Raw genomic sequence first — 16,314 nt, 5'->3', positions numbered from 1 at the left:
TGGAACACACCCTCTGGTCCCCCTTTTTGAATAAGGGGACCACCACCCCGGTCTGCCAATCCAGAGGAACTGCCCCCGATGTCCACACAATACTGCAGAGTCGCATTAACCAACACAACCCTACAACATCCAGAGCCCTAAGGTACTCCGGGCGAATCTCATCCACCCCCGGAGCCTTGCCACCGAGGAGCTTTTTAACCACCTCGGTGACCTCAGCACCGGAGATTGGAGAGCCCGACCCAAAGAGATTGGAAAGCCCTGTGGTGATTTGGCTTTTTCTGGGTTTTGTTTTTGTTTTATTTTTATTTAATTTCTCTGGTTTGTGTTTTGGTTTTGTTTCCTATTTTTAGTTATCTGGTTTTTGTTTTCTTCTTGGTTCATTTGGGTTCCGTCCTCCTCATGTTTCTGTTTTCATTTCACTCCTCCCCAGTCACCCTCTTTCAGTTCTCCTGCCACGCCCATCTCCACCTGCCTGTGATTGTTCCCTCACACCTGAGTCCACTTACCATAATCATCCTCTGTACTTTAAAACCCGGTCATTTCTCTCCATCCCCCGCTGGTCCATTGATGTTTGTTGTTTGTCCTCACTCCATGTTTCTGGTTCTTGTCTTCTGAGTTCGGTTCCCTTTATGTATTTAAATTTAGTTTTTGTTTGTTTGCTGCCACGTCAGCTTTTTGTTTTCGTTTGTTTCATTAGTTTAATAAATTAGTTTATTTTCCTTACAATGAGTCTGCGCTCTGGGTTCCTCTCCGTCTTCCCTACTTGCCATGACAAGCCCGACCCAAAGAGATTGGAGAGCCCGACCTTTAAAATCTTAAATCTTGTCTTATTAGACTACCTGCAGCTCTAACACAGTGCACTCAGTGGTATAAGGGATTTCAGTGGTCTAGATGTGTCTTGATACATCTCCTTTTTTGCTGTGAAGGAGCAGCTGTTGTTACATACAGGAATGTTGGTTCTTTAAAACCTGCAGCCCGTTGAAGTTCACAGTCTCTCTTCTGCCTGTTCAGTTATTTTTACAGTGAAATAAATCACTGAACTGACACAGCTGTGACTTTGCCGGAGGCAGGAACACACTGCAGCAGCAGACTGACCTTCCTGTACAGTGACTCGCTGCAGTACCAGCAGCTGAAAGGTGACACCTTCAGCAGGGCTGGTTTACGGTCCTGACAAGTGATTCTTGTGCAGTCTAAAGAGATCTGGAGCCCTGAAGCTAAGCCAGATGTCTCTGTGTTACCTGTGAGACGCCGCAGCTCCTGTTCAGCTGCTGACTAGAAGCAGTACATACTGACACACACTGAAATTAAAGACCTAAAAGGAAATGCATTCCTTGAAGGAATGCGTTTCACCCAGGATCTTTCAGGCCAGAGTTTTAGATTAAGATTGTCTTGTGTGAAGAAATGATAGATTTGTAGCTGCTTTTGTCAAATCTTGAAAATAATACTATTGCACAATCTCTCGTGATCAAATACTGCTTTTACTTACTACCACATCAAATTTTAACTCAAAACCTGTAAAATTGACTGAGTTATTGCCATTATTGTGTTAGCTAAGGTTGATTTGCTGTAGCACCCATCTTGAATTAGGTTGACTCCAAAAATGATCAGGTGTAGGTGTTCATCCAAGAATGCTTTCTGCAATGTTCATTAAAATTTGTCCAGTGGTTCATGAGATATTTTGCAAACAGACAGACAAACAAACACACACAGACAATGGCAAAATCATTATGTCCAGCCTTTGGCTTTCTGGTAGCGGATGATGACAACCTGCACCGAACTGAAGCATTATGGCACATGAAGACACTTAAACTGAGCAGAAGGAAACACGTCATGAGGCAGCTGGTCATTTGTGAAAACTTGAAAGTTTGTGCGACACAGTAGTGTGTGGGTGGAAAAGATCCAACAACAGAAAATATGAGCATTAATTAGTAAAGTCTGCACAACAAATGAAAGGTTTTCATGAGTTGCTAATGGTCGTTTCATGTTTTAAAGCTTACTTAAATGTCATCTTTTAAAAAACAAAAAAAAGTTAAATATATATATATAGAGCAATCAATGAGGTTTGTTTTGTTCCTAATGTAATTTTTCCCATTTTTATTGTTTGAACACTAATTCAGCATTCACACTGTTGTTTTCCTATTGTTGGTTTCTTCTATACATGTTTTGGAATGAAACTACTTCTACACACTTTGTGCTGCTAACCATTCAATATCAAAACATTCGGCTAAGTTAGGAATAGTGTGGTATGACTTAGTTTTTGTAATTTTTATACACAATTATTTACCTTTTATTTACAAATATTTTCACCTAGAAATACATTCAGATCTGTTCAATTACTTCAGAAACATTATTCTTTAAATCTACTTCAGCATACTCTATGTTTGTCATTTTGCGTTCCTTTTAGCCTTTAGCTACAGCCTTACTAATTTTAGCTTTTAGCTAATTAGTCTTGCTAATTTTGGTTTTAAAGTAGGTTTGCTTATCTTAGGTTTTAGCTACAATTTTGCAAATGTTTTAATTTAGCTGCAGTTTTCCTAAGTTTAGCTTACAGGGACAATTTTCCTACTTTGAACTGTTAGCTACCATCTTGCTAATTTTAGTTTTAACTATGAATGCTACATTTAACTTTTACCTATGGTCTTGCTGTCAGGCTGGATGGAAATGGAAGCGAACCCAGAGTGCAGACTCATTCTTCAAAAACAAAAACTAATTTATTGAATAAAGAAAATAAATAAAAACAAACTGCTGACGTGGCAGCAAACTAAACTTAACAAAAATCCAAAGCAGGGTATGGCAACGAGGAAACAAAACATAGATTCAGCAAACGACAAAGAATGATCCGACAGGGTGTGAGAGAAATGACCAGGTATTTGAATACTGGGGTTGACGAGGTAAATGGAAACAGGTGAGTGGGGATAATGGCAGACAGGTGGAGATGGGCGTGGCAAGGAAGGCAAAAGAGTGACAGGGGAGGAGTGAAATACTGAGAACAGCACAACCAGAAAACAAACCAAACTGAAATAATAACTCAAAACTCAAATCCTCACACTTGCTCGTTGTAGCTTTTAGCTACTATTTTTGCTGGTTTAGCTTTTGGCTTTGATTTGGCTGATTTTAGCTTCTGTTCTGCTTGTTTTAACTTTAACAGTTCAGTTAATTCCTTCTTCAACAAACTTTAGCCATCATTCAGCACTCAGCATTCATGTTGCATTTTCACAAAAAATGCTACTTTTTAAAAATGTATTTATTTTCCTGCTGCCTAGCTTTGTCCGGTTCTGCTCCATGTGTCTCTGCAGAACCAGACCCAGCAGCACCAGCAGACGACGGGCCAGAATCAGGCTCAGACCCAGCAGCAGGCGGCAGGTCAGCAGGCCCCCTCCCAACAGAGCTCGGCTCAAACAAACGGCACCTCCGGAGCCACGGGGACAGCCACGGGCGGGGGTCTGCAGCACGGTCAGGACCAAGGCCCACCCAACAAGAAACCTCGGATTGGGCCCTCCGGGGCCTCCTCAGGCACAGGGGTGCTGCAGTCAGAGTACCAGGTGAGGTTTTAGAGTCCTGTGAACTGAGCTGCTGCACAGATCCACTTTATTTTCATTGTTATCAACAAACACTGTTTCTCCCATTTGTGGTTTATTGATCACATCAGGCCTTGAGTTTAAAGTTTTATCCATCAGGATTTTTAGTTTGAGTTTATGATTGAGAACTTTTTCGTTCACAGACAGACTATATCTGGCCTGAGGGTCAGAAGTGGCCCTTGGACAATCCCCAAATTGTCCCCCAATGTCTTTAAATGAAACAAGAGAAATTAAAAAATAAAAAAAACTGACGAAAACCAGCATTTTATTGATGAAACATTTGTGAACTGAACACAAAGTCTAAATTAAACATCTCGGGCATAAGAATCTAAAAACTAAACGAACAAAACTTTTTCTTTGCCTGGTTGTTTGTGGTTCCAAAACCAGACTGAATGTAAATACTTCAAAAAGCAAAACTTTACTTTTTTTTAAGCGAACAAATAAAAACCTTGAAAATGATCTGTCTGGAATATATTTTTTTTCCAGTTCAATATGCCGCCCTTTGATTGCTTTTAGTAAGTTTATATGGCGCCATGGAAATCAAATGTTGCATGTCACATGCAGCCAAGGCTGTGAACCCCGAGTTACTTCCAGTAGTAGCATGCATGGGATTTGGCTACATAACTGCAGATTATTACCCAAATGTTACGACTGCAGGATTCAACCTTTCTGTCATAATGTCATCCAGTTCATTTTTTATGCATATATTTTTACTCTAAATTTACAATAATGAAAGCTGTGCAAACATTCCCAGGGGATTTACAGGTGTGTAGGAACCCTGTAAAACGTAAGTCTTATTTGTTCTTTTTGATCTCTGAGCTGTTGATGCCCTCTGAGCTCCAGGACATCCTCTTGAGAAACAAGTCCAGACATCAACACTTGAACAGCAGACAACAACAAGCTGTTGTTCACTGCCCTGCTGACAGAGCAGATAAAAAGTCAGGTCTTTTCTCAGGCGTCAGCTGTATCTTTAGCTCCAGTCTTATCACAGGGTCAGAGAGAACGATGGTGTTTATGCAGAAGTTTGCCCTGATTACATATTTTGCTGAACTGAAAGGATGTCCTTCAGCATTCATGTGACTTCTTTCGGCTCAGTCACAGCATGGCCACACGGAGGCGATATTTCCAGTCTAACTTGAGGATCCAACTCAGATTTCTGTTCTTCTAGCAGGACTGCATGTCAGACAGCTGGTGGCCGTCAGGTCCTTGCAGATGTATAAATATACCAGTAGGGTGGGCTGACACATGGGGACGGGGGGGCTGCTGTGTGACACTGTCCTCATTTCCCCTCATTGATCTGTATCTATATATATATATTATATCCCATCATGCACCTCTCTCCTGCATACTGTAGCAGCAGTGCTTCACATGTGACCGAGGCTGGAAAAACTAAAACATGCACTCAGGTTTCCTGGAGTCTGGGACTCTAGTTTTTTTCTGACAACCTGCAGGGGGAATTTTGTGTCCAGCTGGTAACGTCAGGGCTTAGGTGATGTCTATTTTTTTTTCTGTTCTTTAACGAGGACATTCAATGACTGAATCTTTTACATCCACAAATTAAAGACCTAGCATCCCTTGAAGGAATGCATATCTTTAATTGGACCAAAAATTAACTGAGTGTAGATGTATATCCAATGATAACTTTCTGAAAGTTTGGTTAAAATCTGCCCAGTGGGTTATGAAATACTTTGCTTCTCCTTCTCCTGCACAGCCCCTCGTCTCTGGAACTCTCTTCCACAGTAATTCTGATTCTCTCTCTTCATTTAAATCTAATCTAAAAACTCATTTCTTCAAACTTGCTTATTCAGAACGCTGCTGCTCGTGTTCTCACTAAAACCAGGAAGATAGAGCACATAACACCAGTTTTAAAGTCCCTACACTGGCTCCCTGTAGCTCAAAGAATAGACTTTAAAATACTGTTGTTAGTTTATAAATCACTGAACGGTTTAGCACCACAATACATTAAAGATCTGTTATCGCTGTACCAACCGTCTAGACCCCTCAGATCTTCTGCTTCTGGACTGCTCTGCATCCCCAGAACCAGAACCAAACGAGGAGAAGCAGCTTTCATTTTAGGGTTAGTTTAGAACAAACTTCCAGAAAACTGTAAAACAGCTGAAACACTGGGTGCCTTTAAATCTCAACTTAAAACCCACCTGTTTAGAGCTGCTTATGGCTAAATTAGGGTTAGAGTGCGGGTTTTTGTCTCTTTCTTACTGTTTGTTCAATGTCACATGCTGTTTTTATTTTGTTTTTTTTAATTATGTAAAGGACCTTGAAATGCCTTGCTGCTGAAATGTGCTATACAAATAAAATTTGATTGATTGATTGATAATGTATTTTCTTTTTAATTGTGTTTGTTATATTGGTATATACCTTTTATTGTTTTATACGATTATAGATTTGTTTTATTCTGTTTCTTGTTCAGTGACCTTGTGTGCTTTGAAAGGCACCTTCAAATAAAATGTATTATTATTATTAAAATTTGTTTTTTTCCAGAAAGCTCAAAGTATAGCAAACCAAAAACAAAATCCACAAAAATGATCTGGGAAACTCAGTGAAACAAATGTTTTCTAAGCTTCTTGGAAGTTAAATGCTGCAGGTCAGAACTGGGTGGAAGAGCTCACCACTGTCTCTCTCTCTCTCTCTCTCAGCACTCCAGCTCCCGTCTCGGTTACCAAAGCAACGTCCAGGGGACCACTCAGCCCCAGAGCTCCATGGGATACTCTTCATCCTCCCAGCAGAGCTCCCAGTACTCTCACCAGACCCACCGCTACTGAGACTCCATGTCCAGCCCCACCCCAACCCCACCTGGAACCAGCAGAGGACTCAACTCCTCCTCATCTTCAACCCACCCTCCTCAGCAGCCTTCTTCTTCCTGCTCAGACCCCTGTCCTCACATTGCGTCATTCCAAGTCAGCCATCTTCCATTTGAAGCTGCCCCTACCTTTCAGGTTTGGACTGACAGCCACTGAAACACAAACAGGAACCAAAACAGAAAAAAAACAGAAATCCTGTCCTGCCTGGTGGGGCGGCTGAAACTGTTTTAAAACAACTTAGAACAAAATGCAAAATGGATGTGAAGGCATCACACAGACTGAGAACTAAGGCACTTATAAACCCAGTGTTCCTCCACAGGAACAATCGCAGCTCTATTCATATATGTGTATTATATCGCACGTTTTTCTATTTGAGTTTTGTTTCCTTTTTTGGGGGGTTGTTTGCTAGACTTTTCAAGTTGACCTTGACAGTTGATGTCATTATTAATATTGTCACACAGGGGAGCAATGGGATGGAAGAGCCCTTTACTGTCATCTCGCTCAGATCAAAAGAAACGAGGCAAAGTGGAACGAAGACCCAGAGACACCTGTTTCTACGCAGGAAAACTTCAGCTCTTTGACTGATGTCAGTGCAGGGAAATGCTAACGGCGCAGTTTATCTGAATCCTTGTGTGTCTAGATCTGTTCATCTCAGTTTGGATTGGGAGAAAAGCTGTGCTCTCTTTTGAAGATGAGGAACACGAGACAGTGGAGCTTCGTTTCCTCCGACAATGATGACATTTTCAGGGGGTCGAATGCTTCCTGTCTGTTGTTAGGAGGACACTTTACTCTGACATCCATCTTATCAAACTCTGAAGGCTTTTTAAAATTTTAACACAAATGTGCGCATAACGTACAGGGCAGCTAAAAGTACCTAACCCCCCCTCTACATGTGGCTCTTGAGACTGTTACTGCCTGATGCCAGTTTTTTTCTTTTTTAAGTTTTATCACCCTGTGAGTGTGTGTGGATGTGCATGGATGTGTGCACAGTGTTTTATTTGTTTGTTTGTTTGATTTTTTTTACTTTACTGCATGTTGTTTATCATTTTATTTACCAGAGCTGCACTGCAGTACAAGCCCAAATCATTACCCCTCCACCACTGTGCTTGACAGAGCTGTGGTAAGAGTTGGAAGAAACGTTTGGGTGACTTCTGTCACTCGAATCCTCGCCTTCGTCCTACTCCACCTGACCTGCCAAACTCAGAGCAGGAACCTGGGGCCTCATGTGGTTACGTATGCCCTTTTCCCACGCAAAACTCCAGATGTATCAATAATGAAATGACCAGGGAAATTTGTGCAGCTTCACGCCAACTTTTCTACAGGTATTGGTTCGTTGGTAACACTTATGGTGGTATCTGATTGGGTTGCAACTAGCGAGTTAGTTAGTGAACGGCATTCATTAAGGAGTCTCCAGAATGTTATTATTTATTATTTTTAACCTTTATTTAACCAGGCAAGTCCCACTGATATCCCAGATCTCTTTTTCAAGGAGGGCCTGGGCCTGAAGGCAGCCTAACATGCATGTTTTTAGACTGAGGGAGGAAACCGGAGTACACCCACGCAAACATGAGGAGAACATGCAAACTCCCCAGAGAAAGACCCCAGGTCCAACCCGGGGCTTTAACCCAGGCAACAGTGCTAACCACTACTCCATTATGCAATGTCTTGCAATGTTCGTGGTTGGTCTCAGTTTTCTCGTGAGTCGCAGACATGCACAGTCTTGTTGCTTGAGTTTTGAACAAGCATTTTCATTCAGACAGTGTACAAAATGATATATGATGCACAAATGCAGCTAACCAACATTGTGGCGACGCGGCCTAATTCAACACAGAATTCATTCATTCTAATAAACAGCATAGTTGGGAACCAACTACAAGCTGGCACTGTGCAGGATGGGGGGCTTCTTGGTGAATAAATTGTTTAATTTACCTAATATTAACTCCTCTGATGCACACACTGAGCCTATGTGCCCCCAAACATCATCTTGTCTCTGATAATAGTCAGACTAATAATAATAGTCAGAGGTTGAAGTAAATGACTTCCTGTTTTTTGCTGATTAAACTTCTGTGTTTATGGTAGCTATGTCAATAAACAGCTTCACCCTTGGCACACTTGTAGCGATAGTGTACCCACTGTCCCTCTCACTCCTTTTGTGCTTGGCGCTAATGCCAAAGGACAGTGTGCCAAACAAGGTGTTTTTCCACATCCGAATCTCCAACTCATATTCTGTGAAGTTCTTCTTTGTCCCACTTGCATATGTGATTTTTTTTAAAAGAATCACACAGGCACGGCATATTTACATCTATTTGCATGTTTAAATGAAGGCGTGTCAAAAGAGCTGTCTCAGTTCCACATTGATAATTTCATACATCTGGATTTTTTTGTGTGTACACCAGTTTTTAGATTTAAGCATACACCACATTTCAGTAGGAAATCTACACAAGTCTTTTTTCATGAGGCCCCTGGTTAAGGTTAGACCCCATTTATAAACAATGGGTGCGTTCTTTATTACTACTATTGCATCAAAACTTTGAAAGTATTTTTTCTATAATAGGTGCCATATATTTCCTAATTTCTTTGAGGGAAAAATGTAAAGAAGTCTAACACACATTTCAGTTAGCCTTATAAAAAGTACTTTTATAAATGTTTTCTTTCCCTTTTGAGAATTAAATAACTGGCTTATTGTTGATGGGAAACACAAGAGCTGCGAGACAGCAGAATGTAATGTTCAGCACATTTTAAGCTCATCATTGTCTCTTTATTTCTTCAAATAAGTTCTATACTAATTATATTTACAAATTTCTAAAAAACAACAACAACAACAACAACAAAAAACAATGCCTTCCTTTAATTTTAAAGGTTTCATGTATCAAGACATTTGAAAAATTAAATTCTGGTTTTTCCCAGATCTTACATTGAGGTAAATACATCCTCAAATGAACAACAGTATGATTTATTACAACTAATTACAGTGTCATTATTTATTTTGGAAAAACCAAGCTGAACTGCAGTTGCCAGTGTTCAGAGAACAGCTATCCCACCCCATGACTCAACAGAGTAGAAAAATAAATAGCACTATTTGTTTGTGTGACTTTATCAGCCTGGTGAGGAGTTTAACCCACTCTTCTTTAAATTGTTACTTTGATTTACTGTTATTTGCAGACATTTGTTGAATCCAGAATCCTCTGGTCTACAGAGGAGTTCACTGTCGACTCAAAGGTCCTGTGGCTGCAGAACAAGCCCACACCATCAGCTCTCCACCAACGTGTTTGACAGGTGATAGGAGGTGTTGGTGCTAATATGTGGTTTGGTTTAAGCCAGCCATGACACTGCATTCTGGGTAAACATCTTTCCTTTGGTCTGGTTTTCTCCTAGAAGTCTTGTGGTTCACTCAGAGGAAACGCTGCTAACCTGAGTCATGCGGCCATGTTCTTCTTATAGAGAAGAGGCTTTCTGCTGCAACTCTTCCAAATAAGCCATACTTTTCTAGCTGTTCTGCCATGACCTTTAACCTTTAGCCTGCTAACTGAGGCCTGTAGAGACTGAAATTGTTTTTTGGCCATTTTTGAAAAAGTAGCATTGTCTGACCTTGGGGTGAACTTGCTAAGACATCCACTCCAGGAAAAGTGGGAAAAGGGTTAGGAGTTTTTCCACTTGTGAGTGTTATTTTTTTACGGTAGAATGATGGACTCCAAATAGTTTGGAAATGACCTTTAACCCTTCCCAGGTTGATGGGCAGCACTAGTTGCTTCTCTAAGTCAGTGTCTCGCCTTCTCTGTGTTGTGTTAAGGTGATTTGGTGCTTTGGTTAAAGAAATGTTTACATCTTGTGGTGAACTATTTGTTGTTCTGTTCTCCAGATGAGTTCTGATGTCCTGGTGTGCAAAACCTTAGAAATGGAAGGTGTATTTAAACTTTACTAATATTGCACATAGCTGAGTAAAACAAGTTTACACATAAATATTTAAATGTCTTGAACCAATGAGCTGTTCAGTATTGTGCAAATTAGTGAGGTTTATAGTTGGCTTTGAATGTTTACCTGCAGGCTTAAGAGTGAAGTCATTTTTTTTATATAATTCTTGGTCCAAAAGCAGCAAAAAGGAGCACAGAAGCATCAGTCTGAGGCTTTAGCATTTGTATTTTAACCTACATGACACTTAACTACATTTCAGGGGGTTTTATTACATTTTTGATTCCACTACACCTTAATGAAGTGGTCAAGTCACTTTTATCTACTACTACAAGGTTTTAAACAGGATAAATCAGTTTAACTTGATGTGTTACTTGTGCACCAAACTTAAGGTTCATCTTCTTGTTACCTGACTGCTCGCTCACCTCGGGCAACCATCGTGCAGACTGTAATAAAGAACGCTCTCAGTGTTTTGATGTCACTCAAACAGACACAGGAAGGCTGTAAAGATGAGGATTTGTCAGCTACGTAGGAAACACTCACACCTTGTGGATGACAGGAGAACTGCACTTTTTGTCTTTTATGAAACCCTTTTTGTATAGGTGTTGTTCGAGCCTTTTTTTTTTTTACTGAGCCATGCATTTAAGTCTCACCTCTCTAAGGTTTCTCCTTTAGGTTTCAGTTGTTCTGGAACCACATGCAGCCCAGCTGACTTATTTCAGCTTTGGACTCACCTCCAGCCACATTATGTCCACTGTGCAAACAGTTTTTAGTGTCAGTTATTCATGCAAAATGCAAACCAAGAATAAGAAAACATGAGCAGTTGAAGAGATAGTTCAGATCCTTTGAAGTGTGGAAATGTCTTGAGCAGTTAACATCTTACCTGCTGTGGATAATTGTCAGTCGAATGATCTCAGTTTGGAGAAAAAGAGTTATAGTAATTCTGATCTGAATGACAAGCTAATGGCTTGTCAGAGTGGGGCCAAGACCAAAGTGGATTGCTGCTGTCTTAAAATGAACTCTTGTGAGTTCTTATGAATGTCATGTCCTAACCATTTACATCACTGTCAGTTTCACAGTACACAGATATTCCTTACAGGAAGTAACCACAGACTGCACCAGAAGTGCTACAGTTCACTACAGCTATTTGTGCTTCCAAAGAACCCCCAGGATCTTATGTAAATAACTGCATAATGCAAATATGCTGCCCATGTAAAGGTTTGGTTTGGCTCACGATAAGGGTGCTAATGGTTTTGCCCTTGTCTGTGCATGTGTTTGTTTGTTTGTCTGTCAGCCAAACATCTCATGAACCACTGGATGGATTTGAATGAGACTCTCACAAAATATTTATTGGATTTACAAATGATTAACTTTTAAAGTTCACCACATTCAAGATGGCCATCTCTGCTAAGTCGATTTAGCGAACAAAAAATGGCTTTAACTCGATTAGTTTTACAGATATTGAGCTAAAATCTGCTGTGGTAGTAGCTGAGAGGCATCCCCAACACATACTATGAGTGAGACATTATGAGACTGCACATAATGTCTATAACTCTTTCCCTTCTCAACAAAAGATGATTTTAGCGTAAAAGTCTGGCATGAAAGGTGACGGGCGATATGCATTCCTTCAAGGAATGCTAGGCCTTTAATTAAAAAAGCATTTACATGAACTGATATAAACTTTTAGATGTTGGAGTTGTTTTAGGAGGACAGCAATTCACTTTGGAGAAAGTTTATTTCTGACAGAATTGATGAGCAAACAGCCAGTCTGAGTTAAGCAAAGTCCAAAGTCAGGTCGCTCAAAGAGCTTTCTACAACAGGTAAGGTATCTATTGTTCATAACCACAAAAGATCTGAATTACTCCTGTAATGTCAGTGTCTGGCTGCAGAATGAGCTGTAGGTAAAACATTAACACATTCAGTTAACCATAAAGAGAACGAGTTCTGCAGAAAAGCGCTCCGGAGCTAGTTTGCTCCTCAAACTAACTTTGAAAAACAATTTTTATTTCAAACTCATAACGTCAAGAAATGAAAAGCATGACTCATGTGGCATCAGTGTAGTCCTGTTCCCAGTCTTTATTTTTAGTTCTTTGTGTTGTTAGAAGTGAGTTTTGTTACTTTTTGGACAGAACCTGGAGGTTTAGTCCAGCTCTGTGACATCTGTGTGAACAGACGATGTGTGTTCTTTGTCTTCATTGTTTTTCTCTTCTTGTGTCAGTTTGGCAGACGGGGGGGGGGGGTTCAGTCATACACGACGAGAATCAGCAGCTATTTGAAGGTTTTCTCCCCCCTTCAGTGTGCATATTTAAAGTGAGCAACAGCTGAAATATCTGAAGACACTTTTGTTGTACATTTTTCTCTCCACAGGAGGTGAGCTGTCACAAGTGTTACTGAGCTCCAGAGAGTGGCAGGTTCCTGTCAGACAACTCCTATGCAAAGAAATCCCAGATTAAAGCTTTCACCTGGGCTTAGGCTTCACAGTCAACAGGTTTTCGTAGACTTTATGGGTTTGTGTGTTCATTCCTTATGTAATATTGACGACAGCAGTCCAAGACTCAGTTCTGTCATTGTTTTCACACCATGTTAAAATGTATCTTAAATGATCTATTGTAAAGAAATGCATATATATGGATAGTATACAATCATATTTATTATTTCCATACATCTATGAATAATAATCATGTTGTGAATTTTCCTCTGCCTTAACTGTAGTAGCTCTAGAACAGGACCTGTCAGCCACAGCAGGCATCACTAGGCTCTGTTTCTTTGCTTGTTTTTTTTTAGTTTAGTTTAGTTTTGTTCCTGATAAGCTCACATGAAAAGACTTGTAGTTTTTGAATGTGTTGATGCCACCGCACTGTACAGTAGGATGAAGACCAATGTTTAGGATCACTCACTGGTTCCTGATGGTCCGATCTCAGCTTGGTCACGCAGATATTCCATATTTAGCTCTTTTGTGCCTTTTTTCTTTTCTCATTTTAAACTAAACATGGGAGCAATACATAATACAACCTGGGTATATATACAGTAAATAATGGGTAGGTACCAGGTACAAATAAGGTAAGTACCGAGTACAAACCAAGCAATTACTGGGTACATGTTTGGTATGTGTCAGGAAAACACCACGTATGTTCTGGGTACTTACATGGTACTGACCATATTGTCACACAGTACTGAATGTTCTGTGTACATACCTGGTCATTATCATGTATGTAACTAGTACCTACCTGGTACATATCTGGTACATTAAGAATATGTGTTTGGAACAGTCTAAGTACTTCTGTATCAGGTAAGTACCTGGTAGGAATCTACAAGTATCAGATATTTATCCAGTACTTACCAGGCTGTAAAATGTATTACTCCCCCAATATCACCTGATGTTTTGTTTCTCTCATTTTGTCCATTTCTTTCCTCATCCCGTACCGTGTTGTGATTTATGGAACACGGCAACAAGCAGCTAAACCCTCACATTTTATTTCACTCTGCTGAGGACTGCAGAGAATCCTGACGCTCGTCAGAGCAGTTTGTTTTAAAGGCTGTACATAAGAAGACATTTGAAGACTTTCTCACTGAGATATTAAAACAGTAACTTGTTGCTCATATACCTAGTGATGAATAAAAACAAGTATTTAATGTTCTTTAATGTCCTGCTTTAGACACTAAAGTCCTGGAAGTGTGACGCTCCTCTGTGTGTGTAAATATAGACAGACACACGGTGCTTCACACCGTTCTGAAATCTCGTGCACACGTAGGCCGCGCTTTTCCTCCCACGGTTTTCTGACACTGTTGCATGTGCCCGTCTTTTTCCAGTGGAGAACAGAAGCACTTATTGTCCCACGCTTTGTACAGACAGACAGATGTTCCACCTGCACAGCTGGACTCCTGCCATTCCTGCCACACAAAGCTGGGTTCCAGAACAACCCACTGCATGTGTTTAAATAAAACAATTTAACGATGTCCATCTTTTAATAGAGTGTAGAGTCACCAAAAAGCTCAGAGTGAGCTGCAGCAGAAAAGCAAATGCTTTGCAGGTTGGAACATCCGTCTACTCCTGTATCTGTATTCTGTATCTGTATTAAGTGAGTGAGTGAGCGAGCGAGCGAGCGAGCGAGCGTGTACATGACTTTGAAATATACATATGGCCTAAATGTGTTGTCTTTTCATGGCGTTTATAGATGAGGCAGCAATAGTTCGATACAGGAGAATCAGAAGAAAACATTTATTTAGCAGCGTTTAGCAGACCTGTCCAAATTTTACTATACAAATGACTGTTAAATGAGAAGAAAAGTCATGTATATTTATTTTATATCCTCTATAATAAAAACCTCTTGTCTCAAGCGTTTCTTTGTGCAGGAGTTGTTAGGATGAGTGACCACTTGATGGCGCCAGAGGTTTTCGTCCCATTCAGCTACTGAATAATTCCTAAAACACCTGAATCCTCAGAGTTCCTACGCAGTGTTGGAAAGTGTGGAACTTTGTTTAATAATCAAATAATTGAAGTATTTGACACATCCGTTTCACAGAAAGATGGACATATTTATCGTGATGTCAACTTTTTTGGTCTATCCACCATATCAAGCTATGAGTTAAAGATTTTAGTCAGCAGTATCGTTGATGATGTTTTTGCCTGTGTCTGGGTTTTTCTATGTCTGTTAGCGAAATATCTTATGTACCACTAAACTTTTAGAAACTAATCATAAGATGTGCATCTACAGCTGATTAACTTTGGAAGTTAATCCACTTTAAGATGGCTCCCACTGCAAAGCAATCTTTGTCAACACAAACTGGTTATAACTAAGGCAATCTGACAGATATTGAGATAAACTGGTGTGGTCGTAGCTAAGACTGACCCCAAACTTCTACTCTGAAAGCTAACTGTTTGTGTGAGGGCTGAGTTGAAAATGTTGCTATTAATTATTAGTATCAACTCTGTTTTTTAGCAAAACATCTCATGAACCACTGAACAGAATGGAACTTCAGAATGCAATCATCGGGTGAACATCTACAACAAGATGGCTGCCACAGCTGACTGACTTTAGAAAATACAAAATTATCTATATACCAGCCAATTCTAGACATATTGAGTTAGAATTTGGTGCGGCAGTAGCTGAGCTCATCCTCTGAACACAACACATTGCCTGACATTTTTGCTTAAAACCTAAACGAACACACAAACAGGTGAAAACATTATCCCCCTTCTGTCTTCGGGAGTGGGTGATACAGATTTACCACAACGTGTCTGAAGCAAGTGCTGCCTTCAGCCCTCTTTAAGACCTGCAGGAATGACGAGTGGAACCAGTGCAGGCAAGCTAAAACTTGGCAAACAGCCCCACGAGTTCTGGCGGAGCTGTGTGTGTGTGGATGAGCCTGCGGCGTTATCAGCACCACCTCAGGAAAATTTATGACTGACATAAAGAGAGCTCAACAGAATGTGTCAACACAGAGGATCCTGAGTTCAAGCTGCTACTGAAGACCGAGCTGCACACTCAACCCACCTGCTGGCCTCTGGGTGTGCAGCTCGAGCTGGTGGAGGACAGAGTCACAGCAGACTAGAGAAGGAATGCTTATTGCCCGCCTACATGAAGGCAGAGTTTCAACAAATACGTTGTGAAAACTTCTAGTGTTCAGAGTACATGTAGTGAATGACTCTGAGCTGCTACCACACCAGACTTTAGTTCAGCATTTGTAAAACTGACTGATTTATAGCCATTTTTCTGTTTTTAAAAATCAATTGGTTGTGATGGTCATTGTGAATCACCATAGGATAGGATTAACCATAGGATAATCAGCTATAGATGTTCATCCAGTGATTACTTCTGACAATTTCATTAAATCCATCCTGTGGTTCAAGAGATGGCTGTGAGATTTGCTAACGGACAGACAGGTTTGACCTCAAACAGTTAATGTCAAAGTTTTAAGCAATGATCTTGTGCAGTCAGTTAGCACTCAGAGTATGTGTTGTAAATTAGTCTCAGCTACTACCACACTACATTTCAGCTCAGTATCTG

General features: G+C 40.4%; 1 protein-coding gene across 3 annotated transcripts in view; it reads left to right on the top strand.

The window, feature by feature from the left end:
• The window catches only part of cdk19 (cyclin-dependent kinase 19), an 89,055-nt gene extending 74,412 nt beyond the window's left edge, over positions 1-14,643 (top strand). For all 3 annotated transcript variants that reach the window (XM_037981612.1, XM_017434125.3, XM_037981613.1), the window contains 2 exons: positions 3,297-3,542; positions 6,233-14,643. In XM_037981612.1, the coding sequence (XP_037837540.1) occupies positions 3,297-3,542; positions 6,233-6,358 (372 nt within the window). In that variant the 3' untranslated portion in view covers positions 6,359-14,643. The remainder of the gene's footprint in view (positions 1-3,296; positions 3,543-6,232) is intronic.
• The last annotated feature ends 1,671 nt before the right edge of the window (positions 14,644-16,314 follow it).

Source organism: Kryptolebias marmoratus, linkage group LG19, assembly GCF_001649575.2.
Source record: "Kryptolebias marmoratus isolate JLee-2015 linkage group LG19, ASM164957v2, whole genome shotgun sequence".
NCBI lineage: Eukaryota > Metazoa > Chordata > Actinopteri > Cyprinodontiformes > Rivulidae > Kryptolebias > Kryptolebias marmoratus.
Note: the sequence above shows the minus strand (reverse complement) of the source record. Positions and strands in the feature narration are given on the sequence as shown.